At 37.4% G+C, this 15,511-nt stretch overlaps 1 protein-coding gene across 1 annotated transcript; it reads right to left on the bottom strand.

The window, feature by feature from the left end:
- Window positions 1-3,567: 3,567 nt before the first annotated feature.
- LOC107562311 (ammonium transporter Rh type A-like) lies at window positions 3,568-13,206 on the bottom strand. The gene is made up of 10 exons (XM_016246941.1): window positions 12,939-13,206; window positions 6,526-6,709; window positions 6,213-6,363; window positions 5,477-5,624; window positions 4,981-5,147; window positions 4,749-4,886; window positions 4,547-4,668; window positions 4,379-4,452; window positions 3,865-3,938; window positions 3,568-3,735 (listed from the first exon to the last, which is right to left on the bottom strand). The coding sequence occupies exons 1-10, from the start codon at window positions 13,117-13,119 to the stop codon at window positions 3,661-3,663; spliced, it is 1,314 nt and encodes a 437-aa protein (XP_016102427.1). The 5' UTR covers window positions 13,120-13,206; the 3' UTR covers window positions 3,568-3,660.
- Window positions 13,207-15,511: the final 2,305 nt, after the last annotated feature.

Genomic DNA, 15,511 nt, shown 5'->3' with positions numbered 1-15,511 from the left:
AGTATTGCATCAGATAGTGCACTATAGATCCCCTGAGGAACAATTCCACTCATTCTCTTCTATAGGAAAAGAAGAATTGTATAAACTTGTTAAATCATTCTAAACCAACAACATGTATATTAGACCCTATTCCATCTAAGCTACTAAAAGAGGTGCTCGGTTTAAAAGTCATAGATCCTCTTCTGAATATTATTAATTTGTCATATGTCCCCAAAACCTTCAAACTGGCTGTTATTAAGCCTCTCATTTAAAAACCACAACTTGATCCCAAAGAATTTATTAATTACAGACCAATCTCGAATCTCCCTTTTCTGTCAAAGATACTAGAAAAGGTAATATCATCACAACTATGTTCCTTCCTACTGAAAAATGGTATCTGTGAGGATTTCCAGTCAGGATTTAGACCGTATCATAGTACTGAGACTGCTCTCATCAGAGTTACAAATGACCTGCTCTTATCATCTGATCGTAGTTTTATCTCTCTATTAGTGTGACTGGATCTTAGCGCTGCACTTGACACTATCGACCACAGCATTCTTTTGAATAGACTAGAAAATTATGTTGACATTAGAGGAAGTGCATTGGCATGATTCAAATCATACTTATCTGACCGACATCGCAGTAAATGAAGAGGTATCATACAATCACAAGTGCAGTATGGAGTACCTCAAGGCTTAGTACTAGGACCGTTACTTTTCACGCTCTACATGTTACCCTTGGGAGATATCATCAGGAAACATGGTGTTAACTTTCACTGTGATTTATACTTGATACTGTGATACTGATGATACTTAACTCTATTTCTTCGTGGCCCGACGAAACATACTAATTTGCAAAACTAACGGAATGCATAGTTGATATAAAAAAACGGATGACTAGTAATTTCTTACTGTTAAATTCAGAAAAAAAACAGAGGTGTTAATTATAGGACCAAAAACCTCTGCATGTAGTAACCTACAGTACTGTCTAACACTTGATGGCTGCTCTGTCAATTCTTCATTATCAGTTAGGAACCTATGTGTGCTATTTGATAGCAATCGTTTAAGCCACGTTTCAAAACCAAATTTTTCCATCTCAAAAATATGTCTAAATTTACGACCTATGCTCTCAATGGCAAATGCAGAAATGTTAATTAATGCGTTCATGACCTCAATGTTAGATTATTGTAATGCTTTATCGGGTGGCTGCTCTGCACGATTAATAAACAAACTCCAGCTGGTTCAAAATGCAGAATCTAGAGTTCTTACTAGAACCAAGAAGTATGACCATATTAGCCCGGTTCTGTCAACACTGCATTGGCTCCCTGTTAAACATCGTATACATTTTAAAATCTTGCTTTAAGGTCTTTTGAATGGTGAACAGTTACTTTTACCATTTTATCATTTTTTGTTACCATCATTTTGTCTGTTTTTTGTCTCATGTAACAAAATAATTTTTAAAAGTACAAATAGGAAAGGGAAAAAAAAGGAGGAAAGGGCATGCTTAGTATGGTGTCCCATACTGAGAATTTGTGAATTTAACCCATCAGTGGGTTAAAGTGGCCATTTTTGCTGCGGCGCCCAGGGAGCAGTTGGGGGTTCTCACCTCAGTCGTGGTATTGAAGGTTTAAAAGAGCGCTGGTCATTCGCTCCACCCACCTATCATCCCTGCCGGTACCAAGACTCAAACCCGCACCCGCACCCGCACCCAAACCCGCACAAGTCTGACTCTCTAACCATTAGGCCATGACTACCCCCAAATAGTCCAGTTAATCTTTAAAATGTGCTTGCAAATGCTGCATAGCCTAAATACTATTTGTTATAGTTAGATACCATACCACAAGATGTCAACTAAAATGCCGTTGCACAAAAATGTAAAAACAAAAATGATTTAAAACCTGATTATACTCGCATCACAAATTAACATAACATCCTTCAGTACATTCTAACAAAAAATAATCCATATAGCTGGTTTTAAGAAATAAAAGTAAAAGTTTAATACATTCACAGACTTTTCAAATACAATTAATTGATGAGGTGAGGCATATGGGAACACATACATTTACAAAAGTTGAATCAGTAAGTCAAATTGCAGTAAGACTGTCTGCAAGGATTATATCCTTTTTATCATTAAAAACATGGCATTTAGTAGTCTTACAAAGTACAAGCTGAGACAATCTGATCACGTCTGGTTATTTTTACTATGAGCTGAACGTTCAAGCAATGTGGTAAATGAGCTTTTATTGTAAGGCTAATTGTATGAGATCAGTTTTACAATAATCCTGACAAAAAGATGAAGTTTCAAAGATGTAAATGTACAGTGGCCCCAAAATGCCACTATACTGACAAACAAATGATGAAAGAGTGTTTCCTCAGAATTAATTTCATTTCTTAGTCATTTATGTCATTACTTTTAATCAGTTGGTCCCTGGGCCCGTTAGTGGAAGTATGAAGTTCTTCAGTGCTTCTCAAGTTCACAAGTTCACTCAGGTGTCCTACAACAGCTGAAAATAATCACATAAACTATGACATGTTCCACTAATGTTATCCTAACAAACTGGAAAAGTGTGCTTAGTTATGATCTTTCTTTTAAATACATACCAATATTGCTTTTTTTAAATATTTTATATAACATTTTAAATGTGACTTTTTAGATACTTTTTGGGGCCACTGTATTTGCCTGAGTTCATAATAAAGTATTAGAAAATGTGTGAAAATATAAAAGTAAACAATACATTTGTTAGTTCTTTAGGATACAATAGCTTAAAATACTGCATATATCATTGCATAAAGGGCTGTTACTGATCACAATAATAAGCAACTTGTTGCAAGAAAGTTGAAGGATCTCTCTTTGGATGTCGACTAACAGGTATGACCGTAAAAAAAAAAAAAAAATTGGTCAAAATCTCTAGTGATAATAAAAGTTGGGTCAGTACAAAATAAAAAAAGCTTATTCAAGGTAAAATGAACTACTTTGATAACAGACACTTAAGCAACACGTCTTGCATTGGCTCAGATTTTTGGTACATTACAGTGAGCAACTATTCAGTTCTGTGCAGTTCAGCAGACGGCAACAAAAACTGACCTACAAGAGTTAGCTTAGTAACTTTTTGGTAATCATTTTTAACCTTCTTACATTGCATTTTACAATGGCAAATTTGAGAAGGTTTGAGATGCCACTTCTCAGTGTCATAATATAAGTTGCAGGTGTTTTTTTTTTTTTAATTTAGCTACATGTATTTAGAAAAAAAGCATCCATTACAAAAAGAAAAAAATAAATTGACATCTCTTAGTACTTATGGTGAGTTCACTGTTGAGGATTTTAGAGAACGGAGTTGATGCTGATGTTGTAAAGCCCCTGAGTTGCTCACTCTTAAAAATAAAGGTGCTTCAAAAGGTTCTTCAAGCGATGCCATAGAAGAACCATTTTGGTTCCATAAAGAACCATTCAGTCAAAGGTTCTTTAAAGAACCATCTCTTTCTTACCTTTTTATAATCTGAAGAACCTTCGTTTGCCACAAAGAACCTTTTGTGAAACAGAAAGGTTCTTCAGATGTTAAAGGTTCTTTATGGAACCATTTAGATAAAAAGGTTCTTCTATGGCATCGTGAAGCACATTTATTTTTAAGAGTGTTGGACTGGCTCTCTTGATTTGTGAAGTGAGCTGGTTTTGAGCAGAGCTTCAAGCCTCTGCTTTGTTCTTGGAAGATTCGCCGTGAGTCAAACGCTCTTCGTTTTCCTCTTCTTCCTCAGGTACCTGCATTTCAGAAGCATCCACAATTGTCAAACTTATCAGCTGTAAGACATTTTCCTAAGAATTAAAAACAGTTGTGACCATGTCCTTGCATTACAAAATAGCATTAACATATCAATCTTTTTGACGTACCTCCCAGAAGATTGAGTCATCGAAGCAGTTTTGATCAGGTGGCTGCCCCCAGAATGGAATCTTCATAATCAGGCCTGGAAAAGGTAACACTTTTTTACTTTGTGTTTTGTACAATTTTTTTTGTAATACAACAGAGTAATTCTAATTGGGTGAATGACAAATAAGTGTGTCCAAAAATTGTTTAAAATCCATGTGGCAAGTTCTTACATAGGTACTTTTTGAATTCATGTTGGTTTCACATGGTTGTGAAAAATCTTTATACAGTTTTCAATTTACTTTTAATATATTTACATTTTTCAGTTTACATTCATACATAATATCATGTGGTGTGTGTGTACAGTATATATAATGTATGTCAAAGATTTAATTTAGAAATTGGATTAATGTTCTTCAAAGAATACTGTAGATATATTCATTGTATGCATGAATGGCATTTTCCTTTAAATTGATTAATTAAACCCTTTTATATTTGACAATATCTTGCAGATATTATGGTCCTTGTATTAATACCTACCTGTGATCAACCCACCCACCAAAGCAAATCCCAGAGATGATGCCAAACCACATGCTTGATAAGTTGCTGTAACACTAGGATAAACAAGCACAGATATATTAATCCCATTTGTTGCCATACTGATAATAGGGAAGATCTAAAGACACAATGTAAAGAACTGCCAGATACTTGTCTTTCTTTCCTAGTGCTGCCGCCACAATACCGGCAAGGCCCCCTAGGATGCCTGGCATGCCGTGGAGGTTATGCACGCCACAGGTGTCTTGGATTCCAAGTTTAGAGGCGAGTATGGGCTGAGGAGAAAAGAAAAAGATGATTAATATGTGACTGAGTTCTAATATTAGAATCACTGGGATATGAAGGATACTCATACAGTGAGGAACTTAAATCCAACGGTGGAGATAATGCCTGCAGTGATTCCGATCACCATTGCTCCAAATGGCTGGATGTCCATGTCAGCGCAGGTACCAACAGCGACACCTCCAGCCAGAGTGGCATTCTGAATGTGAACCTGTGCCACAAAAAACAATAGGCTAAGTCATAAGGATCATAGACTGCTAAAATATGAGACCTGGTAAAATTAACAAAAGACTGGTATGACCCACCATGTCAAGTTTCCCCTTCTTCTCCACCAGACTGGAGGTAGCGTAGGCAGCAAGAGCACAAGCAGCCAGAGAGAAATAGGTGTTGATAACAGCTCTTAGCTGAGGATCACCAGGTTCAGCAATAGCAGAATTAAAGCTGGGCCAGAACATCCACAGGTAGACTGTGCCTAAAGACACAGGAAGAGTGGAATGGTGAATGTTCACAAGTACCTACAGACACAATACCAAGGTACACAATAGTCAAACATTCTAAACAGACTGTGTATCAATCCCTCACAGCCTCATTTTCATTCATGTTCAGTTAAACATGGCATCTACCAAATGCAAGTTGGCTTGGATGTCAATTACTGTAAATCCTGCGTACATATGCAAACATTATATATTGAAGCTCTAGGATAAATTTTTGGGCAAGTAAGTCCCGTGTAAGCAGATCTCGTTAGTCACTCTGATTACAGAGTGTTTCTGTTTTATAGCTGACTGAAAGGTCTACACATACCGATCATTGCAAACAAGTCTGAGTGATAGACTGAGCCATCATTCTCATGGCCGTTCCGAAGACCAGGGCGATAAAGAACACGAGCGACAGCTAATCCAAAGTAAGCCCCAAAAGCATGGATAGTCATAGAGGCACCAACATCAGAAACCTGTTAGGAGACAAGAATGTTTATGAATACCAGCTGAAAAAGAGGTAAATGACCATTATGTTTGACTGCTGCTTTAAGGTATGATTCATTTCCTTATATAGAGATGCCACCACTGTTCAGTTTCAGACCTGTTTATGCTGTTGTGAGTCAATCGAGATAATTTTATTTCCTTTATCCCCAGTTAATCCAGGCACTATATCTTCAAGACGAAGAAGGTGCTTTGTACACTTTCAGTTGTTACTGGAAAAATGGGTGTGTTCATTAAGTTTATCCCGCCAACTTTAGTAAGGAGATAGAGAATTGCCTAAACTGCTTTTCCTTCATCTTTGACCCAGCTTCCTTTTGTAAAAGGAAGGAAGGAAGGTCCCTTGCAGGAACTCAGATAGCATGAAATTTCATGAGGCTCTGGTACCAATATTTAGAAACCTCAACCTAATTATAAGTAGTATTACAATTATGCGTAGTGTTTAAATCTGGTGCAAATCAACTTAATGATCAACTGAGGATAGAAGAGGCTTCACAATAATTCCCCCAGAATACCAAAACAAATGATCTATGCACTGATTTAATATATGAACCTGTACATACCCCAAGGATTCCCACAACCAAATGCTCATTGATGCAGAAGGTAGTGATCTCCAGCAGGGTCATGATGAGAAGCTGGACAGGGCTAGTTTTTCCCAGAACCGCTCCAAATGAGATCAGAACAGTTGCTGTACTGAAGTCAGCATTAATCATTCTGCAGAGAATGAAATATGAAAATATATTTTTTTATTGGCATATTTAATCAAATACAACTGAACATCTAGCATTTAACTATTTTGATAGATGATGAAGTAATGATCCGTTTTATTACGTCAGTCACCCATCCCCCCCCCCATAACCAAAAAGTTAAGTTTACTTTTCAATGTTGATTGTTATTTTTCCGTTATGCATATGCCAGATGTTCTGGAGGAGAAGACCCCACTGCAAGCCAAAGGCAGCCAGCAACAGGTTGATGCCCACACTGCTGAAGCCATATCTCTTTAGGAAGGTCATCAAGAAACCAAAGCCAATGAAGATCATCACGTGTACATCCTGAAACACTGGACACATGGATAAAGAGTTTATGAGAAAGAGCTGTTTCTCCACACCTGAAGTCTGAAATTAGTCACAGCAAGCTAGAACCACATTTAGTTCAACTTTAATTCGAACAGGTCAACAATGCACTGTTGTATTATATCAGTGAATAATTAACAACATAAATTTATGTCTGTTCATCACGCTATTGTATGACATATAATTAACCAAAAAAATGAATATTCTGTAATCTTTGACTTCGAACACAAATTACATTTTTATTGAAATCTGAAAGATTTCAGTCCCTCCGTTGACAGTCTACACAACTATCACTTTGATGCTTCAAAAAGATCTGGGCCCTCATTTATTAACAGTGCGTATGCACAGATGTGTGCGTTATGAGTGCGTAAGAACAGTTTCACACAAAGTGTGGGATTTACCAACTTGTGTGTAAATAAAAGCACAACTCTGAGCATGCTTACACAGAGAATCTAGTGGCAGAATGGTGATACTACAAAAATAAATTGCCGTCACATGTTTCCTGTGTCCTTTAATTGCAAATACTCAAATAGTAATTTCATAGTTCAAGCTAGACATTTGCATAATTGGTGTGAAAAGCTATAAAAGACAGCTGAGAAGTCATTTGAAATGTATCTATAGTGTCATGGCTGATCTCGCTTTGCTGGAAGATTCAGCAAACCATGCGCTGCTCAGAGAATGCGTTTTCAAAGACTATTGATCTGTTTAGTGAAAGCACAGAATGGCTTCTCAGTGGATACCACCTTTTTGTTTGTTTTCTTTGACAAAGTTTAAAACGTAATACAAAAGTCCAAAAATACTAATTCTTTGCCATGATTTCGGTGAGGATGTATACATTCACGTGATTTATAAAGGGAGGTGTTGTCACCATATATGGCTCATTGGAGACGTTTCTGAAAGCAAATGACCATGAACGTGAATGAGCATGGTGCTTAAGAACATAGGATTTATCAACAAAGATCATTTACTGGTGTGCGTAAGAACCATGTGCGCACATTTGATAAATACAGATTTATTTGTATTTTGTTTGTTTTCTTTGACAAAGTTTAAAACGTAATACAAAAGTCCAAAAATACTAATTCTTTGCCATGATTTCGGTGAGGATGTATACATTCACGTGATTTATAAAGGGAGGTGTTGTCACCATATATGGCTCATTGGAGACGTTTCTGAAAGCAAATGACCATGAACGTGAATGAGCATGGTGCTTAAGAACATGGGATTTATCAACAAAGATCATTTACTGGTGTGCGTAAGAACCATGTGCACACATTTGATAAATACAGATTTATTTGTACTTACACACATTCTAAATTTCATTAGTTGGCCAGAATATAGAACCTTTTCTACACAATGTTGATAAATGAGGGCCCTGGTGCGGACTGGGCCCCGCGCCAGCTTGAGATGGCCATGGTGAGAACCAATGAGGTTCATTCTTGTGTGTTACGCAGCACATTTGGGCTTCTGTAAGAACCAATAAGGTTTCTTCTTGCACGTCAAGCAAGTACAATTTAAACTTCTGTTTGTGTTCACTGATCAGTGTAAATATGTGTGTAAGGCTCAAAATGGTAGTTGCATAGACTGTCAATGGATCTTAGACTGTCAGTTATCTTCATTTGTGTTCCAAAGGTGAATGAAAGTCTTACGGGTTTGGAACGACATGAGGGTGAGTAAATGATGACAGAATTTGAGTTTTTGATTTGAACTATCCCTAAGAATACTAGAAACATAGCGCAGAGGTGGACTATGATATGTTTGCTCTTTTGATATTTTCATTCTTTGTCAGATATTTTATGTGTTCCACAGGAAACAATAACATAATGCTCAACATAAGGGTGAGGAAATTACAGAATTTTCTTTTTAGGGTGAACTGTTCATTTGTGTGCAGATCACAGAAAATGCATAATATTTTTAGTAGTAAAATAATTCTTGATGAACAACTGTACAACCAGAATAGTTACAAAGCAACATATTTACACATTTCTGTTTTAAGTCTATTTAATTCCTACAAAATTACCAGAACTAATCAATAACTATGTTCTTTCCATTGCTGTACAAAGGTCTTGTGTGCTCTTCTATTAGTCTATGAATGACAGGTTAAGAAGTTGCCTCTAGTGACCCTGTTGGCGTGTGTAATTTTATTCACTTCACATGACACTAATGAGTGTTAAAATATACTTATTCCAGGATAAGTCACATTCAGAGCAATCCAGCCTCTTCATTGCTCTAACTGGCTGCAACTTGACAAATCAAAAAAACATTTTGTCGCTTTCTCAGTTTCTGAACGTGGCGACTAGTCATTGCAAATGCTCTGAAATTTTGTTCAGAATAGATGTAATGCTCATATAAACAAATATGTGAATCAGACTGCAAAGTTTAGGGTACATATGAAGATAATTTTCAGAAAATCAGACTGGATTCATTTGGATTGATAAAGCATTGCATGTAAAACATACCCAGCAATTTGCAGTGACCTGAAGTCATTAGATTTCATGAATGATGCTCACCATTGGGGATGGAAACCATGTGAGAAACTGAGTGACTTTGATTCATGGATTAATAATCCAATTACTATGATGTGTATTACACTGCTGCATTTTGAATGAATGCATCCAGAGTGTTTCTCTGCCGAGACATGGGTGGATGAATGGAAATGCAAAGAGTAAAAGGATACAGAAAGGTATAACAATTTCTATAAATTCACAATAACTAAATGTGCACACTGATTGTCTTCACAACACATAGTACCAGTACTGCTGGCCTTTTCCCATCTTTCCTGCAAAGAGGAAATGAGTTCTAGACTGTCCAACTCAGGAAGCTATACAGTCCCTGGACACAGAGATAGGATACCGTCCAAAACACCTTATTCATCAGCAAAGTCCGTTTTCGGACTACACAATACAAACCATATCATTGTGCCTGCTGATAATAATCAGACACATTAACGATTGTCAGTAAGTTTAAAAAGGGTCTCACTGTCAGTCCCAAGAGAGACAAGTGGAACTATGACGCGTGAACCTCCAAAAGGTGTGGCACCAAGCTTTGAATAGGCAAACATTCAGACTTCCTCGGAATGCCTCCGAAGCCCTCCACCCATTCAGTAATCCACACAAAATCTAAACTTGCCAGTAACAAACCCAAATAGTCATTAATCACAGTGCTCATGTTCTGACATCTGCTACGCTCATCAAGATAACCGATGACCCCTGTAAGTACTACCAACTAAGCTTAGTGGTGAGGAACTTTGATCAGGACTCAAACTAAACTAAAATTTCTTTGATAGCTGCATATTTTTATAGCTGGCTATATATATTTTTATAGCTTGCTGTCTTTATAAATGATCATGTACTTTTTTATAACATAGTCCATGCTCCCAGCAGACTGTACTTAAAGAACAACTGTACAATGATACAGTAAGAGACTAAACAGGAAATCTTCAGATAAATATGTGATGATTAAAAATCAGCAAATTTCAGTCTTATCTTGCTTCGCAATCCATCTTAAAACAAACTACTGAATGTGATCTATTACGGCATATACTCAATTCTCAATGGTAATTTTTGATGTTTCATGGAAAAAAATCTCAACACAGGATACCAAAAATGTGATAAAACTAGATTCTGTTATATCATCGCAGCCCTTCCCATCCTAAAAACTTCCCGTGGTACCACAGTAGTGTTTTTACTCTGTCTTCAACCAGCCTTTTATGTTATTGTCAGTAGTCTTTGATGGTTGTTGAGTAATAAAATGTGATCCTGCTGAAAAGCCCTCAAAAACATTTAGGTGGGTCTCTGACACAGCTGAAACAGTGGTAAACAACCCTTGTCAGCTGTTGCATGACCCAAGTCTTTTCCTCTGATCTTTCTGTTGATCTTAAGCAATACATATTTACAATGATAGGGTCGGCTAAAGGACTTTTCACTGGCTATTTCATATATGCAAACTTTGGAAGAACATCATAGTGGAATATAGATAATTTTGCTGGCTGAGTGGTGCACAATCCATTTTTCCCAACTGTTGGATGCTACAGCAAACAGAATAATTTTCCCAGTGAAGGTTTTCGCATTTCCCACATGCAACATATTTGCTGATAATATCTCAAAGGTCCCATTTTACTTATGGGTGGAAGGTTTCCTCTCTTTGCGAATGTTCAATGACTTAATTATATTCTGTCAGCATTCATTTAGAGCGCAGTGACATAACTTAGCTATATGTGTTTTTTTGTTGCCCAGATTAAAGCAACCTTTATTTTCTATTCTTTGAAGCTTTTCTCACTCATTTCTGGAATGCTTTGCATGTTTGTACCAAAGTGACAGATGGCCTCAATTTTCCCATTCTACAAACACGTATGCTTTTTATTTTTCTTTCATTTTCACATATGCTTTTAATTGTCGAAAGGTCATCGGGTTCACTGGGTGGCAAAGAATTTGTATGCTATCTCTGTCCCAGCACTTTGACATGTTTAAAGTTAAGTTATGAAGAATGTTGAATGATGAAACATGCATTAAAGTGGCTAAATTGACAGTCTCTGAAAACAACTTTTGCAACTCAAAGGCAGAAGAGTTATTATTCAGGATGAGCATATATTGTGCTGAATTTGGAGCTTGCTTTGAACTGCACAAATGAACTCTTGTTTGTTGGAGAAAATTATTGTTTAGGTAAAGGGGGCTGGAACAGTCCAGTGTCTCTGTGAGGTAGTGTGGCAACCACAAAGAAAGTTACAATTGCAATTAAAAAAACAGATGACAGTTCTTATCAAGCCCTAGACAAATGCATCCAATGAGATTAACAGTAAAGTTCAATGTACTTGTCAGTGTAATGAAATTTTGAAGGGTTGAATGGAAACTTTGAGGACACGTGACACTGAGACTAATCTTGCATGTTCATACTCTCCACACCCCAGAGTTGGATTCAGTCCAAACCGTGTCTAAGCAAGCTACCACAAGTGCAATTTGAAGATAAAAGTAAATAAGGGTATTTACAACCAATGCATGTCATCTCTGCAAATAAGCAAAGCATGTAGAGAAAATTAATGGAATGCAATTGAAGTTGAAATGGTCTCAAAGGAAACATACACTGTTTCTATTTGCTTGAATGAATAATTCCTTTTATAATAGATTCTGTAGATCAGTGGTTGTCAACTGGTGGGTCACGACACAAAATGAAATCAGGCTTATCAACTTTTTAAGGGAAAGAGAGAATGTTTCACATTTGTTTAGTTGCTGACATCAAATTATGTTCATCCAATCAGTATTTTGGTTCAAATTCATAGTGCTCTACAGAAATGCCAACACGTACATATCCTTAACACAGAAAACCATGAACAAAACTATGCAAGATAAACATATGACCCAGATTATATAACATAAAGTTTCACTTAAAATGGAAATTTACACAGTTTGTGCAACCATAATGCGTTTTGTGCACCTCTTGGCAGCTGATTCAATTTAATTCAATCCAAATTGGCCAATTTACCTATTCAGTCTACAGTATCATGTCTTGTTAATAATTTTATGTGCAAATGAAATGAAAATGTTTATTGTAATATGAATAAATATCAGTGTTTGATCACACAAATTTTTTTTTCCCATTTGTAGCTTACATTAACCAGTTTTGTACTTTACTGAGTCACCAGTAGACGTCCAGTGTAAGATCTGGCTCCTGAATGAGAACTAGTTGAAAACCACTGATCTATATGACATGGATAAATAACCAAAGCTGACCTTCATCACCCTCTCCTCTTTGTCTTTCTCCTGAGAGTGCAAGAGCCTGAGCCCTCTTTGGAGGGAGTATTTTTAGGGACTTGCGTGCTGAATGAACATTAGTGAAATATTGCCGCCAAAGCCTTCGCAGAAATAAACCTCTCAGTGAACACTGACAAGTGAGTAGCACCATGAAACTAAATGCAAAGTTGACTAGAGTAAATATCAGTCTTAAAAAGGATGAATTCATTTGCAAATCATCCAGAAAATATTTTATTCAGACCATGACCAAAAGCATGTAGGCAATGACAAGTTAACAACAATTTCCAACTAAGTCCACATGATCTAACCCTTAAAGTTCCTAATAACATAATGTGTTCAAGTTGAGCCAATAAAACAAGATTTAAATACAATTTTAGACTTAATTGAAACCAATCAATTTGGATGTCAAAACAAGACCTGATGTATACACACATCCACAACACATACACCAATCTGACAGGGGGGTACTTACTGGGATATAGGGTCATTGGGCCGCTTGAATGAGTTGTATTCGATTCTTCATGACTCCCATCTCCGTGAGCATCACCGGTGTCATATACCACAAGGAGAGCGTACAGGACAATGGTCACGACTTCCAGCATTAAGGCCAGAATGGGGAACTTGAGCCTCATGTTGGTGGCATATGCTGGCATGCTTAAAACCTTCTCTGTTCTGCTGTTTTTCCTCTCTGGGTGATTCTCCCTCTTGTCTCGACCGCTCTCACTCTTCACGCTGTCTGTGGCTTGTGGGGGGAGTGCAGAAAGTGGCATGTGGTTTTGAATTGGCTGCAGGTTTTGGAAGACCAATGACAAGAGAGATCATTAAGGTGGGGACAGCCACACCCCCTGTTGCACTGTACTTGTAGGAATGGGTTTCCTTTCTCCTCCTCACAAAATAAATAAATAGAAGCATATAGGGCTTATATGTCTCCCTAGAGAACCATAAATGGGAAAACACTCAAAGATTAACAACACTTTAATTATTGTTTGTATTATATGGGAATTCAATGTTTTACCACATGACTGGTTACACATTGTAATATTAAAAATGTTTCATGGGTTTACACTCTTTTTTCATTATTGCCTTTTAATTTGCTTTCATATTGCTTTGGATCTGTGTATTTTGGTTCCTCTTTTAGACTGAACACACCCTGAAGCTTGAGAACAGAGTAGTAGAGCATGGAGCAAGCAAGTATTGTTGATAATGTTATTTGGTTCTCACTTCCTAAATAAAGAAATGTATATTTTTTGTAATGCTACCAGTAAACTGTGGAGTGACAAACAGGGACATATCAAAACAGATGAAAAGAAACAATATTAAAACACTCTTAAATGCCTATAACATTTTAATTAGAATAAAGTAAACACTCAGTCTTAAAATGTAATCGTATTTCTTATCAAATAATTATATTGTAAACAATAAACCCAACTACATCTGAATTCAAAATGATGAAAAATATTTATTTACAGTGGGTACGGAAAGTATTCAGACCCTCTTAAATTTTTCACTCTTTGTTATATTGCAGCCATTTGCTAAAATCATTTAAGTTAATTTTTTTCCTCATTAATGTACACACAGCACACCATATTGACAGAAAAACACAGAATTGTTGACATTTTTGCAGATTTATTAAAAAAGAAAAACTGAAATATCACATGGTCCTAAGTATTCAGACCCTTTGCTGTGACACTCATATATTTAACTCAGGTCCTGTCCATTTCTTCTGATCATCCTTGAGAGGGTTCTACGCCTGCATTTGAGTCCAGCTGTGTTTGATTATACTGATTGGACTTGATTAGCAAAGCCACACACCTGTCTATATAAGACCTTACAGCTCACAGTCCATGTCAGAGCAAATGAGAATCATGAAGTCAAAGGAACTGCCTGAAGAGCTCAGAAACAGAATTGTGGCAAGGCACAGATCTCGCCAAGGTTACAAAAAAATTTCTGCTGCACTTAAGGTTCCTAAGAGCACAGTGGCCTCCATAATCCTTAAATGGAAGACGTTTGGGACGACCAGAACCCTTCCTAGAGCCGGCCGTCCGGCCAAACTGAGCTATCGGGGGAGAAGAGCCTTGGTGAGAGAGGTAAAGAAGAACCCAAAGATCACTGTGGCTGAGCTCCAGAGATGCAGTCGGGAGATGGGAGAAAGTTGTAGAAAGTCAACCATCACTGCAGCCCTCCACCAGTCGGGGCTTTATGGCAGAGTGGCCCGACGGAAGCCTCTCCTCAGTGCAAGACACATGAAAGCCCGCATGGAGGACTCCAAGATGGTGAGAAATAAGATTCTCTGGTCGGATGAGGCCAAGATAGAACTTTTTGGCCTTAATTCTAAGCGGTATGTGTGAAGAAAACCAGGAACTGCTCATCCCCTGTCCAATACAGTCCCAACAGTGAAGCATGGTGGTGGCAGCATCATGCTGTGGGGGTGTTTTTCAGCTGCAGGGACAGGACGACTGGTTGCAATCGAGGGAAAGATGAATGCGGCCAAGCACAGGGATATCCTGGACGAAAACCTTCTCCAGACTGCTCAGGACCTCAGACTGGGCCGAAGGTTTACCTTCCAACAAGACAATGACCATAAGCACACAGCTAAAATAACAAAGGAGTGGCTTCACAACAACTCTGTGACTGTTCTTGAATGGCCCAGCCAGAGCCCTGACTTAAACCCAATTGAGCATCTCTGGAGAGACCTAAAAATGGCTGTCCACCAACGTTTACCATCCAACCTGACAGAACTGGAGAGGATCTGCAAGGAAGAATGGCAGAGGATCCCCTGAAAAACTTGTTGCATCTTTCCCAAAAAGACTCATGACTGTATTAGATCAAAAGGGTGCTTCTACTAAATACTAGCAAAGGGTCTGAATATTTAGGACCATGTGATATTTCAGTTTTTCTTTTTTAATAAATCTGCAAAAATGTCAACAATTCTGTGTTTTTCTGTCAATATGGGGTGCTGTGTGTACATTAATGAGGAAAAAAAATTAACTTAAATGATTTTAGCAAATGGCTGCAATATAACAAAGAGTGAAAAATTTAAGGGGG

Source organism: Sinocyclocheilus grahami, unplaced genomic scaffold (assembly GCF_001515645.1).
Source record: "Sinocyclocheilus grahami isolate Dianchi unplaced genomic scaffold, SAMN03320097.WGS_v1.1 scaffold817.1, whole genome shotgun sequence".
NCBI lineage: Eukaryota > Metazoa > Chordata > Actinopteri > Cypriniformes > Cyprinidae > Sinocyclocheilus > Sinocyclocheilus grahami.
Note: the sequence above shows the minus strand (reverse complement) of the source record. Positions and strands in the feature narration are given on the sequence as shown.